Here is a 20,584-nt window from a genome sequence, read left to right on the forward strand (position 1 = left end):
CTTACCAAAGTCAACTCTCCTGGATCTGTCTGTAGCACCTAGTAGAGAAGAGGAAGGCAAACACTTTTCTTTGCTCCTTACTTTCTAACTTTGATTAGCAGGAGGAAAACATCTGTACGAATTGATTTTTTTGGATTATGACTCTGGCTTGATCCTTTCCCTCTCAGAGACAGCTTTTGCTTTCCTGTTGGTCTCATCTTGTGTCCTGAAAGCTTAGCTTGGCTTTCTACCTGTCTGGGCACACAGGTTATCAAGCCTGTATTTGCAGGCAGCCAACTGAAAGGTTGGCAGCCCCCAATAATATGACCAGACAGAAATGGGGGTTGCACCCTACTTGTATCTAGGGTCCTACCAACTGTTGCCAGCTCTCAGAGGATTCTCTGTCTTTTGGCTATCTCAGGGAGTGGCTCTGGATCTTGGCAGTGGGGGGAGGGCTGTATCTTTGCACCCTCTATGAAGACACCCCTTATACCCACAGTTAAGCCATTAAGGGCTTATAGGTTTTGGTCAAGTCACTCGATAAATATCACTCTGAAAATGTCCCCAGTGGGGTGACATGAATTGCATGCCAGGTTCTGGACAGAAATATAGTTAAAAATTAATCAGGCTGCCCTTTGGCCCACTTTCCTCTTGCTGAAAGTCATGTAGTACCAGATACTGACTATTTGCATTCCCACTGTTCCTACAGATAGGATCTCTGACATTGGAATCATAAGGCTTTCGTTTAAAGACTGCTTAAGATATTCTTCAGATCCTGAATTCCAGTGGAAAGGCTGAAGCCAACCAGTTTCAAGACCTTCAGAGAGGAACCAAATCAGCGTAAGAATATACTTGTTTCTTTTTTTTAAGATAGAGTCTTGCTCCGTCAGCCAGGCTGGAGTGAAGTGGAACAATCCTAGCTCACTAAAGCCTCAAACTCCTGGGCTTAAGTGATCCTCCAGCCTCAGCCTCCTTAGTAGCTGGGGCTATAGGTAGATACCACTACACCCAGCTAATTTAAAAAAATTTTTTGTAGAGATGGGGTCTCCCTATGTTAGCCAGGCTAGTCTTGAACTACTGCCCTCAAGCAATCCTCCTGCCTTGGGCCCCCAAAGTGTTGGGATTATAGGCGTCAACCTGGCCAAGAATACAGTTTCTTCATCTCCGAGTCCTATGACTTCATCCTGCACTCTTCAACCAATCAACAATCTCCACACTTTGGCCCACTCCAAAACCCTTTAAAACCCTAACCTCAAATTCCTTGGGGAGATACATTTGAGGTTTCCTCCCATCTCTTTGTTTAATTATCCTACCATTAAACTTCTTTCTCGGCCGGGCACAGTGGCTCACACTTGTAATCCCAGCACTTTGGGAGGCCAAGGCAGGCAGATCACTGTAGGTCAGGAGTTTGAGACCAGCCTGGCCAACATGGTGATACCCCGTCTCTACTAAAAATACAAAAATTAGCTGGGCGTGGTGGTATGCGCCTGTAATCCCAGCTACTCGGGAGGCTGAGGCAGGAGAATCGCTTGAACCTGGGAGGCATGGGCTGCAGTAAGCCGAGATTGTGCCACTGTACTCCAGCCTGGGTGACAGAGTGAGACTCCATCTCAAAAACAAAAAACCAAAAACCTCTTTCTCTGCTGTAACCCAGCATCTCAGCATATCGATTTGCTGTGCACATTGGGCAAGAAACATATTATGATTACACCTTTGGTTTAAAAGAAAAAAAAAAGAGTTCAATTCTGCCAGGAATACTCTCTATTCTTTTTGATCCTGTTCCTTCCATGGAAACCTCAGTCAACTGAAATTCCTTTCTCAAAATCCTGCAAACTATACGCTCTGCCAACTCCTTTTTGTTGACACAATTTTGCTAATAACTTGAAATTTCATTGGCTTCTTCAGAAAACTTAAGATCTCCCCAAACTGGTGCTAAGACCTCTTCCTCCCCGTTGCTTCTGCTCCTCCTTCTGCCACTTTCGATCTTTAATTCAGTTTCTTCGAACCTTGATCTGTTCCCCCTCCAAGCCCCTATCTCTTCCATCCTTCTGTCCACTACTGTCAGACCTTTTACCTTCCCACTCCAGCCCCTTAGTCTCTTGAACTGTAGAACTCTGGCTCTCAAGAGACTTAGGGACATCCAAAAGCAATTACATGAGGCTAAAAAGAAAAGGAAGGCTAGTTAGAAATAGACTGGATATTTCATCCACTCCGATGGGCTTTGGAGATAGACAACCACTAGGTGTCTCCTCAGTCACCTACATTTTAGTCCACAGCCTCATAAGACTGACCTCTGGAAATAGGCAAATATGCTACAAAACTCCTAGGAGAGAACGTTCATCCTTTCTCTGTGTCTTTGAGATGTAAAATTTCTTCTCTAGGACCTGAGGGCTATCTCTTTTGAAATGAAAATCTCAAGGAGATGACTCTCACCTGAAGGAAAAAAAAGGAGCTGTTTGGAAACTGGGCAAATGAAGAATCTTGTCTTTTCCACAAATACTTGTAAAAACCTTTAGCCATCTGAGTAGGTAACCTTAACTTACTCTATCTGCTAGAAACACAATTTAGATACAGCTATTCTCTTACAAACTAGTTTCATATTATTGTACCTGATACATGGCTAAAATTTTTAAATGAAAGCTGTAAAATCTGTTTGTATCTGTATGTTTATGTATGTCTCTGTAGATATGACATTTTTCTATCCCCATGGTATTACATAGTTTGTAAACAAGGTCTACTTCACTGGCTTTAAGAAAAATAAACTTGGCCGAGTGTGGTGCTTAGGCTTGTAATCTTAGAACTTTGGGAGGCCCAGGCAGGAGGATTGCTTAAGGTCACCCTCAGCAACATAACAAGATCCTCGTCTCTACAAAAGAAAATTTAAAAATTAGCTAGCCACAGTGGCTTGTGCATGTAGTCCTAGCTACTTAGGAGGCTGAGGCAGGAGAATTGCTTGAGCCCAGGAGTTCCAGGCTACAGTGAGCTATGATCCTGCCATCGCACTCCAGTATAAGCAACAGAGACCACCTGTCAAAAAAAAAGCCGGGCGTGGTGGCTCAGGCCTGTAATCCCAGCAGTTTGAGAGGCCGAGGCAGACACATCACCTGAGCTCACAGGCTGGGCAACATGGCAAAACCCCATCTCTACAAAAAATACAAATATTAGCCAGGTACGGTGGCATGTGCCTGTGGTCCCAGCTACTCGGGAGGCTGAGGCAGGAGAATTGCTTGAGCCCGGGAGGCGGAGGTTGCAGTGAACCAAGATAGCGCCATTGCACTCCAGCCTGGACGACAGAGCAAGACTGTCTCAAGAAAAAAAAAAAAAAGAACAGAAAGAGAAACTTACATAAATTAAGTATTCTCTTAGAAAACAGAGAACTAACCCAAATGCTTTTCAAGTTCACTTGACTGGTAATCTTTGGTAAATAATACTGTTGGTTTAGTTAAAAAAAAAAAAAAAGGAAAAAAAATGCCTTCAGAGTTGTCAGCATCAGCATTAAATATAATACAGACACACAACTTTTATTCTGAGTTTACTAGTCGAATAAGCTTATGTTATTTCTACTAGATGTTTATGATTATAAAATTAATTCAACCAAGAATAAATGTATAAGTAAAAATGCAGTATCTGTTACTTCATATATATCAAGTACAGCAGTAAACAAAAAAACCCATGAATTTAAAAAGAAACACATACAAGAGACAGCAGTAATAAAGCTATTAAGGAACCAAAAAAATATGATACATAGAAAACAAATAGCAAAATGACAGAAATCCTTCCTCATCAGTAATTATTTTAGATGTAAAAAAATTAAACTCTCTAATTTCAAAAGTCCGAGATTGGCAGAATGGATTTAAAACCAAGATCTAACTATAAATTGTCGACAAGAAACTCACTTTAGGTTCTAGACACAAACAAGTTGAAAGAGAAAGGATGGAAAAAGACATTGCAAGCAAACCAAACCAAAAGAGGGCTAGGGTTGCTCCACTAATGTCAGATAAAATAGACTTTTAAGTAAAAAAGTTATTATTACAAGAGAGAAAGAACAATAATATATATTGATATGGGGTAAGGTATTAATAATCATAAACACAGACATACCTAACAGTCCCACTATATATGAAGTAAAAACTGGTAGAATTGAAGGGAGAAATAGACAGTTCTACAATAATGGTTGAAGACTTCAATACCCCACTTTCAATAATGGATAATACTAGACAGAAGATCAATAAGGAAACAGAAAAACTGAACAACACTACAAACCTACTCGGCTCGGTAGACATACAGAACATTCCACACAAAACAGTAGAATACACATTCTTCTCAACTCCACATGAAACATTCTCCAGGATAGATCATGTTAGGCCACACAACTCTCAATACATTTAACAAGACTGAAATCATACACTATCTTCTCTGGCCACATGGAGTAAAATTAGAAATCAATAACAGACCAGGTATGATGGCTCTCGCCTGTAATCCCAGCAATTCATAAGACCAAGATGGAAAGACTGCTTCAGGCCAGGAGTTCAAGACTAGCCTGGGCAACATAGGGAGATCCAATCTCTGCAAAAAATTTTTTAAAAATTTGCTGGGTGTGGTGGCATGCACCTGTAGTCCCAGCTACTCAGAAAGATCGCTTAAGCCCGAGAGTTTAGGCTGCAGTGAGCTGTGACTGTGCCACTGCACTCCAGCCTGGGCAACAGAGTGATACCCTGTCTCAAAAAAAAAAAAAAAAAGAAAAAAAAAGAAAAAGAAAAACATAGAATAGACTCAAGTTACTAAAATCAGAAATGAAAGTGGGATATTACTACTGATCTCGCAGAATTAAAAAGGATGATAAAAGATTGCCATGAAGCTGGACACAATGGCTCATGCCTGTAACACCAGCACTTTGGGAGGCTGAGGTGAGAGGATTGCTCAAGAGTTTGAGAACAGCCTGGGCAACACAACAAGACCCCATCTCTACAAAAAATTAAAAAACAAAACAAAACTAGTTAGGTGTGGTGGTGAATGCCTGTGGTCCAAGCTACCTGGGATGCTGAGGTAGGAGAATTGCCTGAACCTGGGAGATCTAGGCTGCAGTCAGCTATCATCGTGCCACTGCACTCCAGCCTGGGTGACAGAGTGAGACCCTGTCTCAAAAAAAGAAAAAAGGATTGCTATCGACAATTGTATGCCAACAAATTAGATATCTAAGAGAAAATCGAGGCAGGTGGATCACAAGGTCAGGAGATCGAGAACATCTTGGCCAACATGGTAAAACCCCGTCTCTACTAAAAATACAAAAATTAGCTGGGCGTGGTGGTGTGCGCCTATAGTCCCAGCTACTCTGGAGGCTGAGGAAGGAGAATCGCTTGAACTCAGGAGGCAGAGGTTGCAGTGAGCCGAGATCACGCCACTGCACTCCAGCCTGGGCGAAAAGAGTGAAACTCCATCTCAAAAAAAAAAAAAAGAAAAAACAAACAAACAAAAAAATACAAATTCCTAGAAATATACAAATGACCTAAAACTGATGCAAAAAGAAACAGAAAATCTGAACAGACCTGTAAGATACTAAATAATTGAAAACATCCCCCAAAAGAAAAGCCTGGTACCGGACAGCTTCACTAGTGAATTCTCTTTTTTCTCTTCATCCTCTGACTTTCACACTGGTGAATTCTGTTAAAGAAGAATGAACACCAATCCTTCTCAAAGTCTTCCAGAAAAAACAGAAGACCAAATACTTGATAGTTCATTGTATAACACTAGCATTACCCTGATACCAAAGATGGACAAAGATACTGCAAGAATAGTACAGATCAATATTCCTTATGAATATAGATGCAAAGATCTTCAAAAAATAATAGCAAATCAAATCCAACAACATACCAAAAGGATTAGACAACATGACCAAATGGGATTTATGCCAAGAATGCAAGGGCGATTCTACATATGAAAACAAATCAATGTATTACACCACATGAATAGAATGAAGGAAATAAACCACATGATCATCTCAATTGATGCAGAAAAAGCATCTGACAAAGTTCAACACCCTTTAATGACAAAAACATTCAGAAAGCTAAAAATGAAAGCAAACTTCCGGCCGGGCAGTGGCTCACTCCTGTAGTCCCAGCAATTTGGGAGGCCAAGACAGCAGATCAATTGAGGCCAGGAGTTCAAGACCAGTCTGGGCAACACAGTGAGACCCCTGTCTCTATTTAAAAAATGTTAATTAGCCAGGTGTGGTGGCAGGTGCCTGTAGTCCTAGCTACTTGGGAGGCTGAGGTGGGAGAACTGCTTGAGCCCAGGAGGTAGAGGCTGTAGTGAGCCATGACTGTATCATAGCACTCTAGTCTGGGTGACAGAGCGAGACTCCATCTCTAAAAAACTAAATAAAAGAGAAAGAAAACTTCCTCAATAAGATAAAGGGCATTTATAAAACACCCACAGGTAACATCATACTCAATGGTGAAAGACTGAAAGCTTCCCACCTAAGAAAAGAAACAAGTCAAGAATGCTCACTTTAGCTACTTGTATTTAACACTGTTGAAATCTCCACTCAGAGAAATTAGGCAAGAAATTGAAGGCACCCAAAATGGAAAGGAAGAAGTAAACTGTAGATGGCAAAGATGCTATAAATAGAAACTCCTTAAAAATCCACAAAAATTCATAAGAGCTAGCAAACAAATCCAGCAAAAATGCCGGATACAAGATAAACATGCAAAAATCAGTTGTATACAGTTGTTATACACTGGCAATGAATAGCATGAGAAGTAAATTTAGAAAACAATTACATTTATGATAGCACCAAAAAGAACAAAATATTTAGGAACATAATTAGGGAGATACAAGAAAAGTACACTGACATATATAAAACTTTACTGAAAAAAAAAACTTTAAAGACCTAAAAACAGAAAGACATCTTTTGTTCATGGATTAGAAGACTTCATATTGTTAAGACGACAATACTCCCCAAAGTGATATACAGATTCAATGCAATCCCTATCAAAATCCCAATGGCCTTTTTTGCAGAAATGGAAAAGCTGATCCTAAAATCCATATGGAATTATATGTAAGGCACCCAAATAGTTAAAACAATCTTGAAAAAGAGGAAAGGTGAAACATTCACATCTTCTGATTTCAAAATTTACTAAAAAGCTATAGTAATCAAAACAGTGTAGTACCAGTGTAAGATGGACATATAAGAAGAATGGAATAGAATTAAGAAATAAACCCCATCTCTGTGGTTTTATCTACCTTTGGTCTTTGATGATGGTGACATACACATGGGGTTTTGGCATGGACGTCCTTTCTGTTTGTTAGTTTTCCTTCTAACAGTCAGGACCCTCAGCGGCAGGTCTGTTGGAGTTCGCTGGAGGTCCACTCCAGACCCTGTTTGCCTGGGTATCAGCAGCGGAGGCTGCAGAACAGCGAATATTGCTGAACAGCAAATGTTGCTGCCTGATCGTTCCTCTAGAAGCTTCGTCTCAGAGGGGTACCCGGCCGTGTGAACATCGACACAAAAATCCTCAATAAAATACTGGCAAACAGAATCCAGCAGCACATCAAAAAGCTTATCCACCATGATCAAGTGGGCTTCATCCCTGGGATGCAAGGCTGGTTCAACATAGGCAAATCAATAAACATAATCCAGCATATAAAGAGAACCAATGACAAAAACCACATGATTATCTCAATAGATGCAGAAAAGGCCTTTGAGAAAATTCAACAGCCCTTCATGCTAAAAACTCTCAATAAATTAGGTATTGATGGGACGTATCTCAAAATAATAAGAGCTAGTTATGACAAACCCACAGCCAATATCATACTGAAAGGGCAAAAACTGGAAGCATTCCCTTTGAAAACTGGCACAAGACAGGGATGCCCTCCTCTCACCACTCCTATTCAACATAGTGTTGGAAGTTCTGGCCAGGGCAATCAGGCAGGAGAAGGAAATAAAGGGTATTCAATTAGGAAAAGAGGATGTCAAATTGTCCCTGTTTGCAGATGACATGACCGTATATCTAGAAAACCCCATTGTCTCAGCCCAAAATCTCCTTAAGCTGATAAGCAACTTCAGCAAAGTCTCAGGATACAAAATCAATGTGCAAAAATCACAAGCATTCTTATACACCAAATAACAGACAAACAGAGAGCCAAATCATGAGTGAACTCCCATTCACTATTGCTTCAAAAAGAATAAAATACCTAAGAATCCAACTTACAAGGGATGTGAAGGACCTCTTCAAGGAGAACTACAAACCACTGCTCAACGAAATAAAAGAGGATACAAACAAATGGAAGAACATTCCATGCTCATGGATAGGAAGAATCAATATTGTTAAAATGGCCATACTGCTCAAGGTAATTCATAGATTCAATGCCATCCCCATCAAGCTACGAATGACTTTCTTCACAGAATTGGAAAAAACTACTTTAAAGTTCATACGGAACCAAAAAAGAGCCCGCATTGCCAAGTCAGTCCTAAGCCAAAAGAACAAAGCTGGAGGCATCACGCTACCTGACTTCAAACTATGCTACAAGGCTACCGTAACCAAAACAGCATGCTATTGGTACCAAAACAGACATATAGACCAATGGAACAGAACAGAGCCCTCAGAAATAATACTACACATCTACAACCATCTGATCTTTGACAAACCTGACAAAAAACAAGAAATGGGGAAAGGATTCCCTATTTAATAAATGGTGCTGGGAAAACTGGCTAGCCATATGCAGAAAGCTGAAACTGGATCCCTTCCTTACACCTTATACAAAAATTAATTCAAGATGGATTAAAGACTTAAATGTTAGACCTAAAACCATAAAAACCCTAGAAGAAAACCTAGGCAATACCATTCAGGACATAGGCATGGGCAAGGACTTCATGTCTAAAACACCAAAAGCAATGGCAACAAAAGCCAAAATTAACAAATGGGATCTAATTAAACTAAAGAGCTTCTGCACAGCAAAAGAAACTACCATCAGAGTGAACAGGCAACCTACGGAATGGGAGAAAATGTTTGCAACCTACTCATCTGACAAAGGGCTAATATACAGAATCTACAATGAACTCAAACAAATTTACAAGAAAAAAACAAACAACCCCATCAAAAAGTGGGCGAAGGATATGAACAGATACTTCTAAAAAGAAGACATTTATGCAGCCAACAGACACATGAAAAAATGCTCATCATCACCGGCCATCAGAGAAATGCAAATCAAAACCACAATGAGATACCATCTCACACCAGTTAGAATGGCAATCATTAAAAAGTCAGGAAACAACAGGTGCTAGAGAGGATGTGGAAAAATAGGAACACTTTTACACTGTTGGTGGGACTGTAAACTAGTTCAACCATTGTGGAAGACAGTGTGGCGATTCCTCAGGGATCCAGAACTAGAAATACCATTTGACCCAGCCATCCCATTACTGGGTATATACCCAAAGGATTATAAAGCATGCTGCTATAAAGACACATGCACACGTATGTTTATTGTGGCACTATTCACAATAGCAAAGACTTTGACCAATCCAAATGTCTCTCAATGATAGACTGGATTAAGAAAATGTGGCACATATATACCACGGAATACTATGCAGCCATAAAAAAGGATGAGTTCATGTCCTTTGTAGGGACACGGATGAAGATGGAAACCATCATTCTGAGCAAACTATCGCAAAGAAAGAAAACCAAACACCGTATGTTCTCACTCATAGGTGGGAATTGAACAATGAGAACACTTGGACACAGGAAGGGGAACATCACACACCGGGGCCTGTCGTGGGGTGGGGGGAGGGGGTAGGGACAGCATTAGGAGATATGCCTAATGTAAATGATGAGTTAATGGGTGCAGCACACCAACATGGCACATGTATACATATGTAACAAACCTGCACGTTGTGCACATGTACCCTAGAACTTAAAGTATATACATATATATATAAAAGAAATAATCCCATACAGCTATGGCCAATTGATCTTCAACAAGGGTGGATAAGATTATTCAGTGGGAGAAAGAATAGCCTCTTTGACAAATGGTGCTGCGACAACTAGATAACCACATGCAAAAGAATAAAGTTAAACATTTACTTCATATCATATACAGAAACTAACTCGAGATCAAAGACCTAAACATAAGAAATAAAACTGTAAAACTCTTATAAGAAAACACAGGGGTAAAACCATGAGCATTGATTTGGCAATTGTTTCTTAAATATGACACCATGACATATCGACAGCTTATAAGTGAAAATAAAAAAAAAAGTATGACACCAAAAGCACAACAACAGATAAAAAATAAACTAGACTTCATTAAAATTAAAAACTCATGTGCAAAGGTCACCACTAAGTGAGTGAGAAGGCAATTCACAGAACCGGAGAAACTATTAGACTATAAAAAGAATTCTTACAACTCAACAAAAAGACAAACAACCTATTTAAAAAACAGCCAAAAAATGTGAATAGACATTTCTCCAAAGAAAACATACAAATGGCCAATAACCACATAAAAAGATGGTCAACATTATTAGTCATTAAAGAAATGAGATTCAAAATCACAATGAACTACCACTTCACACTGAAATGATTATGATAATACCTGAAAACCAGAAAACGGCAAGTGTTGAGCATGTGGAGAAACTGGAGAAATACATTGCTGGTGGGAACAGAAAATGGTGTAGCTGCTGTGGAAAAGTTTAGTGGTTCGTTGAGAAGTTAAGCACAAAACTATCATATAACCCAGCAATTTCACTCCTAGGTATATTCCCAAAAGATTTTAAAACAGGGACTTGAACAGATAATTGTAAACAAATCTTCATAGCAGCATTACACACAACAGCCAGAAGGTGGAAACCATACAAATGTCCAACACCTTGTACAACACAAATGTCCAACATGCTATTATTCAGCCATAAAAAGGAATGCAGTATCAATACATATGATGTGGAGGAACCTTGAAAACATCATGCTAAGTGAAAGAAACCAGATACAAAAAGTCACATAATGATTCCATTGATAGGAAATATCCAGAATAGGCAAATCCAGAGAGACAGAAAGCAGTGGTTTCCAGAGGCTGGGTGAAAGGGGGAATGGGAAATGACTGCTTAATGGTGCCAAGTTTCCTTTAGAGTTGATGAAAATGTTCTGGAACTACATAATGGTGACTGCACAATATTGTGAATGTACTAAATGTCAGAATTGTATACTTTATCATGGTTAGAATGGTAAATTTTGTGTGTACTTTACCACAATAAAAAACTTAAAAATTAAAGAAAAGTTTTGAAATTAGAGAACAAATGAAGAGGATCTGTTGTTGTTATAGCTGGCAAAACTATTAAGTTCTAACATGCCAATGCAGCACATTCTTATATTTTACATCAAATAGAAAGGGTTTTACAAAAGAAAGGTTAGTCTTTTTCACTATGCTAGAGATGACTTCTAAGGATTGTTAAACATAAAGGTACATTATGTGTCCATTCAAAAGAAGAAATACCCTTTTTTATAATAGCAAGGGGAAAAAGGAAAATAATTGAGCAAAGTATTTGATTTCAACCAAGTGTTTGCAGGTGAACAAACTTCAATATTCAAATGTAAAGTAGGTTTTTTTTGTAGGACACTGAAAAATATTCATTAATGAAGCATTAGCAAGATATCATTTTACAAAGCATAATTATGCAAATTTTCATCAGTACTGCTCTTTTCTTTTTAATGAACAATTTGTTTTGGCAATTTTATGTAAATAAGAGAATAGAATATGCTCACAACACTCCTGCCATTCACAGTATTAAACAGAGTGGTCATGAAAACAAAGACCAGCTCATTTTAAAAGATTTATGAATATCAAGATTAAAAAACAAACTTCTCAAATCTTTAGATCCAGATGCCTAGATAAACTGGTTTTCTGAACTGTACACTCACATACACAGCAAAAATTTCAAGAGTATGGCTAGACATCATATTAAAACCATTCAAGCAGACTCAGGAACTGGGTTCAAAAACTTGGAGGAACATCTTACTCTGAGAGTATTTGGCCCAGAACTCAAAAAACTATTAACAGAAAAGGCAGAGCAAATGCCGTAACTAAGAGTAATCTTTTCTTCTCCCCTGAACTCAAATCTAGAGTCATTTCACATTGACTTTATGAAACAATTTGACACTGAGGATTTGAATGAAGCAATGTTTATACTTGTATCTGCATGTTTAAGAATAATTATCCACCTTGAGGATTCCTGGGAATTTTCCTCACCCTGTTAACCATGCCCTCCCCCATACTCTTATAGCATTACCACAAAATCATCAGAAAATTTTTAAAAAGTTAATAACAAAATCAACAAATGTGAGTTCATTAGAAGTTGTTAGGAAGATTTTAAGTCCCGTGATTTTATAACTTTCTTACAATACTTGAATTTTAAAGATCTTCTCTAGAAACTTTTTTTAAATAAAAGTTTTATTGGAGAAAAATAGAACCACCACGTACACAGGGAAAAGAGCACAAAAATTCAACTGATACAGAACAACAACTGAAAGTCACAATTATCCAATGTAGTTTGCAATTACTTTTCAGTTTCTTAAATAGCTCCCCTCAACTTGTTTTTTTAACAGTCTTGCTAATTTTTCAGCTGAAACAGCATCAAGTTTTCAAAGAATTAAGAGCCTCGGGGAGAGGACCCGCTTTCAAGATACCGAAGGTGATATCAAGAGTCTCCTCCTAACAGGACCAACTCTATCTAAAAGTTGCTTACGAGTAACTTGAATCTTGTGTAATAGTCTACATCTCACAGACCATCAGGGATGAGTTAGAACACTGTTGTTAATGGTCCGGTATGAAGAGAGGGTAAACAAAATAGCTGCATTTGCTTGTCAGCTGAGCTCATATAAAGAAATCAGTGAGGAGCTGAGAAAATATAGGCAATGGCTGCTCAATAAGAATTACAAGTTCCGAATACCACATATAGTTAGACACCAGTGTGCAAGTTGATGCAACTAGAAAGAAATAGACGACTTTTTAAAATACCTGGCCACAGGTCTTTGAGAACTCAAGAAAACAATCAACAGTAGACATAAGAGTCAAAAATCTTCTCAGGTTGAATATTAGGACATAGGTAATCTTCCTAACGGCTCCAACAGGCAAGGAAATATGCTGTGGCAAAAAGCATTAAGTAGTTCTGATTTTTAAAAAACAAAAACCAAATTTTCTGCTTCTCCTCCCTTCAAAGCTTCAAGGAAATAGAAACAAGGAAACAAAACAAAAACAAAAAAAAACCATGATGGTAAAGAGAAGCCTTTTGCTTGAATTATCAATCGAAAAACAGTACTTTTGCCATTTTGTATATATAAACAATCTTGGGACATTCTCCTGAAAACTCGGTGTCCGGTGGCTAAGAGAACTCAATTTCAAGCAATTCTGAAAGGAAAACCGGCATGACACAGAATCTCAAATTCCCAAACAGGGGCTGTGTGGGAAAAGTGAGGGAGGACCTTTGTATCTAGGGTTTTAGCAAGTTAAAATGAAGATGACAGGAAAGGCTTATTTATCAACAAAGAGAAGATTTGGGATGCTTCTAAAAAAAACTTTGGTAGAGCAAATAGGAATGCTAAATCCTAGGAAGCCTGTAACAATCTACAATTGGTCCAAGTTGAAGACAAAACTGTCCAAACAACATTTAAAGTCTAAAGTATGTTGAAAACTAGTTGAGAAGTTTTTGCTCCTGTAACAATTTACAAAACACGTTCATTTTGGTCTCTTTTGCAATTTTCTTATTGTATTCATTTTTAATATAAAGAGTTGGATTTTTCTCTTCTATGATGTTCCTCTAGTACAACTGATCATTAATTTTCTATTTTAGCTATTTTTATAAGTACTTGTTAATCAGCACAGTTAACTTGGGGCTAAGCCATATATACACATCCCATACTCATAAATGAAAATTTTTAGGATGTGAATATACAAGATATTGTGTAAGCAACTGTCCCCCTACTTGAAAACTTGTTTCCAAATAATTTTTTTTAAAAAACATCCCTTTCAGTGTAACAGAACATTACCTAGTAAAATATCAATAGCTATGACAATTCATTTCTCTTTTCAAGGGAAATCACAAAACGGGTGAACAACCAAGTCAAGGGTGGTTTTTCTATTTGATAAATACATCCAGAACTCTGTACAGTAAATAAAGTTTGCATGCAGTTTAAGTATCTTTAAATGACATTTTAAGCAAATAAACCTTTTGCTTCATAATTAATGGTGTGTAAGAACCCTCCCCCCTTTTTATAGCCACAGGGATCTCTTTCCCAGTTCCAAAGAGGAATTCATGAAGACCAGGTACGTTCTTAAGTGTTTTCTGCACATCATACTAAATAACATGCAAAGAGTTCAACAACATTCTTCTTAAAGGTAAGTATTACTCTTTAAAACGGGCATGTTAACCACTGAGAAAAAGTCCACTCAACTATTTCCATTAATTACACTGCTTCATTTGGTCATCGGTAGTAAAAAAGGAGTCAAATAATATTGAATCAACTGGTTAGTTTATCCACTGGCTACTGCATATGACACCAAATGCTGCAAGGCCAACATTCTATGCAATATAGTTGTACTGGTTTGGATTTTCTTTATCTCTTTCCATGTAGTCCCGGTCAATTAAAGATTCTATTCTCTTCTTAAGATCAGCAGGCTGTAAAAGAAGGCAAATTTTCAATGTAAAGTTCATTATCATTGGCTCAAGCCCATTTAGTTAACACCCCATTAAAAATACAACAGTTTTGGCTCATGAATTTAATCTTTTTTTAAAATTGTTATTTATTTAAATCTCTTTTTTAGAGAAAAGTATCATGAAAATAAACCAGGTTAAAAAATGTTTTATACACGTTGAAGATTCTTTTTTTTTTTTTTGAGACGGAGTCTCGCTCTGTCACCCAGGCTGGAGTGCAGTGGCACCACTTCGGCTCACCGCAACCTCCACCTCCTGGGTTCAAGCGATTCTTCTGCCTCAGCCTCCCGAGTAGCTGGGACTACAGACACAAACCACCATGCCCGGCTAATTTTTGTATTTTTGGTAGAGATGGGGTGTCATCATATTGGCCAGGCTGGTCTCGAACTCCTGACCTCAGGTGATCCACCTGCCTCAGCCTCCCAAAGTGCTGGGATTACAGGCATGAGCCACCGTGCCCAGCTATGTTGAAGATTCTTTAACAGCAGAACTATTTTTGATTTTTGATTTTTTTTGTAGTTTTTAATTTTTTTAATAGACAGGGTCTTGCTATGTTGCCCAGGCTGACCTTAAACTCTTGTTCTGGAGTGATCCCCCCAGCCTCAGCCTCCCAAAGTACTGGAATCCCAGTACTCACAGGTGTGAGCTACCATGCCTGGTCCTGACTTTTTCATTTTGGAATATTTGCATATACAACTGAGATACCATGGAGATGGGACCCAAGTCTAAACACAAAATTCATCTATACATACCTTACACAGCCTGAAGATAATTTTATACCTTTTGTGCATGAAACAAAGTTTTGACTGCAACCTGTCAAATGAGGTAAACTGTGGAATTTTCCACCTGTGGCATCATGTCGGCATTCAAAGTTTCCAATTTTAGAGCATTTCAGATTTTGGATTTTCTCATTAAAGGTGTTCAACCTGTACTATATACTATACATACATTAAACTGTCACACCCTTGTCATATTGTTACGGAATACTTTCTATTACTTTTCTATTTTAAAGAGGTCATGCCACAAGCAGCTACCCTTCGCGTGGTTAAATACAAAAGACTACATTTATTGTAACTTCACATGAGCACTGTAAGGTAGTTTAAGGACACAGAATACTAGTTTTGTCAAGGTAGTTCATGAAGCACACCTTTACTTTGGGCAAGAGTTAGTTGGCTTCATTTTTATAAATTAAGATTTAAAATGTATTGATGAAATCACTATTTAGACCGGGTGCGGTGGTTCATGCCTGTAATCCCAGCACCTTGGGAGGCTAAGATGGGTGGATCACCTGAGGTCAGGAGTTCAAGACCAGACTGGCTAACATGGCAAAACCCCATCTGTACTAAAAATACAAGAATTAGCCAGGTGTGGTGGCGGGCGCCTGTAGTCTCAGCTACCAGGGAGACTGAGGCAGAACTGCTTGAACCCGGGGGGTGGAGGCTGTAGTGAAACGTGATCGCGCCACTGCACTCCAACCTGGGTGACAGAGCAAGAAGACTCCATCTCAAAAAAAAAAAAAAAAAAAAAAATCACTATTTAAAAGAATACTGGACAGGTGCAGTGGCTCATGCCTGTAATCCCAGCACTTTGGGAGGCTGATGTAGGCAGATCATGAGGTCAGGAGTTCGAGACCAGCCTGACCAATACAGTGAAACCCCGTCTCTACTAAAAATACAAAAATTAGCCATGCGTGATTGCGCGCACCTGTAGTCCCAGCTACTCGAGAGGCTGAAGCAAAAGAATTGCTTGAACCCGGGAGGCGGAGGCTGCAGTGAGCCAAGAGCATGCCACTGCACTCCAGCCTGGATGACAGAGCGAGACTCCATCTCAAAAAAAAACTACATGAAATGGCTTGATAAATGAAGTACCTCATAATTTAGATCTTCATATTTCTGGTTTAGTGCATCTAAGTGACTTGGATTTCTGCATCCTGTGATTTAAAAGTAATCAAGAAAGCTTGCAGCTTTATCTTCATGATTGCATTCTAAGCTCCTGGATGACAAAATTCCACTACATATCTTATGTATGTAGTCTGTAAATATAATATAATCTTGTTTGCTAATAGAAAGTTTTTCAGGATAAATAAAATGACCACTTGTTGAAGAGGGGAAAAGAGGGGAGGCAGTCTGATGCAGCAGTGAAAATTTTATCCAGTAATCCCAAGGTTGGGAAATCAGATGACTTTCTCTTAATTATGGTGCAAGACCTAGAGTATCAGCACAATATTAACTGCAGCTATCCCCTAATTTCCCCAGCATCAGTGATCTCTCTGGCTTGAGGTGAAATGACTGTTAAGCAGAGCATGAGGGTGAGAGGGTGGTAATGAGGAGTGCGATATTAGGTTTGGAGAAAAGAAAATGCTTACCTTATTAGAACTAAGAGCTACCGAGTGCTTATTATGTACCAGGTCCAGTGCTAAGATTTTTACATTCATGATCTCACTTAAACCTCACAATAATCCTACAAGGTAAGTACTATTATTATCTCAGTTTTACAAAAAAGGAAACAAGATCAGCAAGGTGAAGTGATTTATGAAAGTCCAAAGCTCATAAGAACCCTAATAGCTAGCAGTGTATTCAAACTCTATCAATGTTTATCATCCAAGGGTTTGGCTATCTACCTCCTAAAACTTGGAAAAAAGGCCAGTACAACATCACATTAAGTGACTTTATTATTGGGCATTCACAGTGGAACGTTTCCATTTAATGACCAATTTCAGTTTACCAGAACTATCACTACACTTTTCAAAAAGATGCTTAATCATGACTAGTTATCTGTATGGTTTTTAACAGATGATCTCTTATATAAGCTAACTAAACAGGAGATTTAACTCAATCCACAATAACCGAATCTGTCAAATACCATGGTATTTCAATAAATACCATGGTATTTCAAGAGGAAAAGAAGTAAATAAACCAACCAAGAAGTTCAAAAGAAATATAGTGAATAAACTTGAAAATTTCAAACACTCATTTAGCAGTTCAACTTTCAGGTATCCAGGCTTTTCTGTTATTTTCCCCTTTTGTCACTGCTGCCCACATATGCCAACAAAGTTTTTATTTGGAAATCATATGCATCAACATGGGAAATTAAAACTTTTCTCTCTCTAAATGGTCATGACGCTTTGTTTGCAAGATTTGTGTCTGAAAATCTAATGCACTTTCTTTTATTTATAACACACTCAATAGGAAAACACAGAAGTACCTTACCTCACACTCAATAGGAAAACACAGAAGTACCTTACCTTAACTGGAAATTTCAACTGGTTGTACACTTCTGAAACAAGGAGATTGTGGCTAAGCGTCTTCCTCATCTTCATAATTCGAACAATTGCAGCGTCAATTTGATACTGTCTGTCTTGAAATACTCTTTCTGTAGTGCTTGCTTGTTCTTCAACCTAACAAAAAAGTTTTAAACCTAAGAATTATACCAGAAGCAAAACTTGACTATTTACATAAATTGTGCATTTTAGGGACATGACATTGTTATTGCTTTAAAGGTACTGAATTATCTAAATGGTGTCTTATAAATATAGATGCTGACAGAGAAAAATCCTACAAACATAACTCCTTTCTGTTCTGATTATATTGCCCTATATCAATGAAGTAATGCTAATATTAGTTAACAGAAAAACATCATCTTTGAATTGCTTTTCTAGAAGTAGAGATAGCTGATGTGGAATTTACCATTTTATTTTTTTACTCTGTCTTTGATATCTTCTAAATGTGTGTATCAGTTTCAATGGATTGTTAACCAGATTTCTCTATGACAACAGCTTGTCTATAAAGTGACTCTGTCTGATCTCTGACTCAAGGCATGGTATTAACTGGCTAAGCAAACTAGTTAAGAGTCAACCTCTTTGAAAATTAATTTTTATTTTGTAATATATAAATCAGACATGCATGCCATTAGTGCTTACAATCCTTCAAGACTTACAGAAATGTAGGTATTTAGGAGGCGGTTTACCAATCTTGATGCTAAAGTAAAAATGTTCATCTTTAGTAATTAAACCAAAAAACAGTTTGGGCTTTTTGCAGTAGTTTCTTCCTGGTATAGCATAAATGTTTTAAAAGTAAGGACATGGTAATCCTTTAAGAAAATATCCTGTCTTTGATGTGTATGTGAAAATGACAGGAACTTGTTTGGAGATACTGGTCGCTGTCCTACATTAAAATTTTTTCAGTCGGATGCAGTGGCTCACACCTGTAATTCCAGCACTTTGGGAGGCTGAGATGGGCGGATCATGAGGTCAGAAGTTCAAGACCTGCCTGGCCAATATGGTGAAAACCCATCTCTACTTAAAATACAAAAATTAGCCGGGCGTGGTCGCGCACGTGTGTAGTCCCAGCTACTCGGGAGGCTGAGGCAGGATAATCGCTTGAACCCAGAAGGCGGAGGCTGCAGTGAGCCAAGATCGTGCCCCTGACTCCAGCCTGGGTGACAGAGTGAGACTCCACCTCAAAAAAAAAAATTTTTTTTTCAAATAGTGCATTAAACCTTATTGGAACTGAAACCATCAGTTTCAGGATGCTGCAGTTGGAAGTCTCTTACAAATTCGAATGGCAGAAACAAACAAAATATTCACCTTCACTGTTTTTGTTTGTTTTTTTTCTTTTTTTTAGACAGAGTCTCACTGTCACCCAGGCTGCAGTGCAGCGGCGTGATCTCAGCTCACTGCAACCTCCACATCCCGGGTTCAGGTGATTCTCATGCCTCAACCTCCCAAGTAGCTGGGACTACAAGCACGCACCACCATGCCCAGCTAATTTTTGTATTTTTAGTAGAGACAGGGTATCGCCATGTTGGCCAAGCTGGTCTTGAACTCCTGACCTCAGGTGATCTGCCCACCTCAGCCTCCCAAGGTACTGGGATTACAGGTGTGAACCACCGTACCCGGCCCACCTTCACTGTTAATCAAATAAATAGTGAATAAATCAATTCAGATTTTTCACCAAACAAGTTGGCAAAAGAAAATATAATCTTTAGTGCTGGGGGACATAGTAAGACAGGCTCTCATATGCTGCTGGACAGAGTATAAACTGGTCCAGCCTTTCTGGAACACAATATGACATTATGTACTAAGACTCCTAAAATGTTCATACCCTTTAACCCAAAAAAATCTACTTCCACAAATTTATCATATATCAAAGAGATTAAAATTTAGTTTCAAAGAGGTTTCTTGCAATCTTATTTATAATACTAATAAGTCATGAACTTAATTGCCCCAAAATGAACAGTGGTTGAACAAACTCTAAGAGCCATGTAAAAATATTACATTGCCATCTGCCATTTTTTGAAGCTATTTAATGGCATGGAAAAATTCTAAAGATTGAATACTAAATAAACAAAGTAAGATATAAAACCATGTTGAGTATCATCTCAATCCTGTACAACCACTCTCCCAAACACCCAAAATCAAATACAGAAACATATTTAGCTGGACATAGGCACAGAAAGTATTAATGGTATTGGCAATATTACAGGTATAAAAATCTTTATATATTTTGATTATTAACATGTATAATTCCAGTGTGTTAGGACTAGGAGAAAGTGAAAGAAATACCGTTTCTTTCATCTGGATTTGATTGATCTTTATCCTGAAAAGTTTATGTTTGAAATCATCATTACAAATGAACTTGTCACCATCTTCAATATCTTTGCCCTTTGGATTTTTCGCCAGAACTCTAGCTTTGCCACAGGCTAATGACTGCAGTGTTCTCCTTAACTCTCCATCCTCTGAAGAAGAAACAGAGGTTTAGTTATTTGTTACCAGCATGAACAACTACAACATTCTACCTCAGTCTAGCTTCCACTCCATCCCCCTATTAAAACTGTTTCATTTTTTCCCAAAGGTCACCAACAACTTTTCTTTGTTCTAGCCAATGGCTTTTTTCCTAGTCCTCTTCTTTT

The 20,584-nt window shown here is 38.3% G+C and overlaps 1 protein-coding gene across 6 annotated transcripts in view; it reads right to left on the reverse strand.

The window, feature by feature from the left end:
* Positions 1-12,130: 12,130 nt before the first annotated feature.
* Positions 12,131-20,584, reverse strand: part of CUL4B (cullin 4B) — a 51,506-nt gene continuing 43,052 nt past the window's right edge. For all 6 annotated transcript variants that reach the window (XM_054471320.2, XM_063660392.1, XM_054471321.2 and 3 more), the window contains 3 exons: positions 20,238-20,410; positions 17,919-18,071; positions 12,131-14,638 (listed from right to left, as the gene is read on the reverse strand). In XM_054471320.2, the coding sequence (XP_054327295.1) occupies positions 14,543-14,638; positions 17,919-18,071; positions 20,238-20,410 (422 nt within the window). In that variant the 3' untranslated portion in view covers positions 12,131-14,542. The remainder of the gene's footprint in view (positions 14,639-17,918; positions 18,072-20,237; positions 20,411-20,584) is intronic.

This window comes from Pongo pygmaeus, chromosome X, assembly GCF_028885625.2.
Source record: "Pongo pygmaeus isolate AG05252 chromosome X, NHGRI_mPonPyg2-v2.0_pri, whole genome shotgun sequence".
Classification (NCBI taxonomy): Eukaryota; Metazoa; Chordata; class Mammalia; order Primates; family Hominidae; genus Pongo; species Pongo pygmaeus.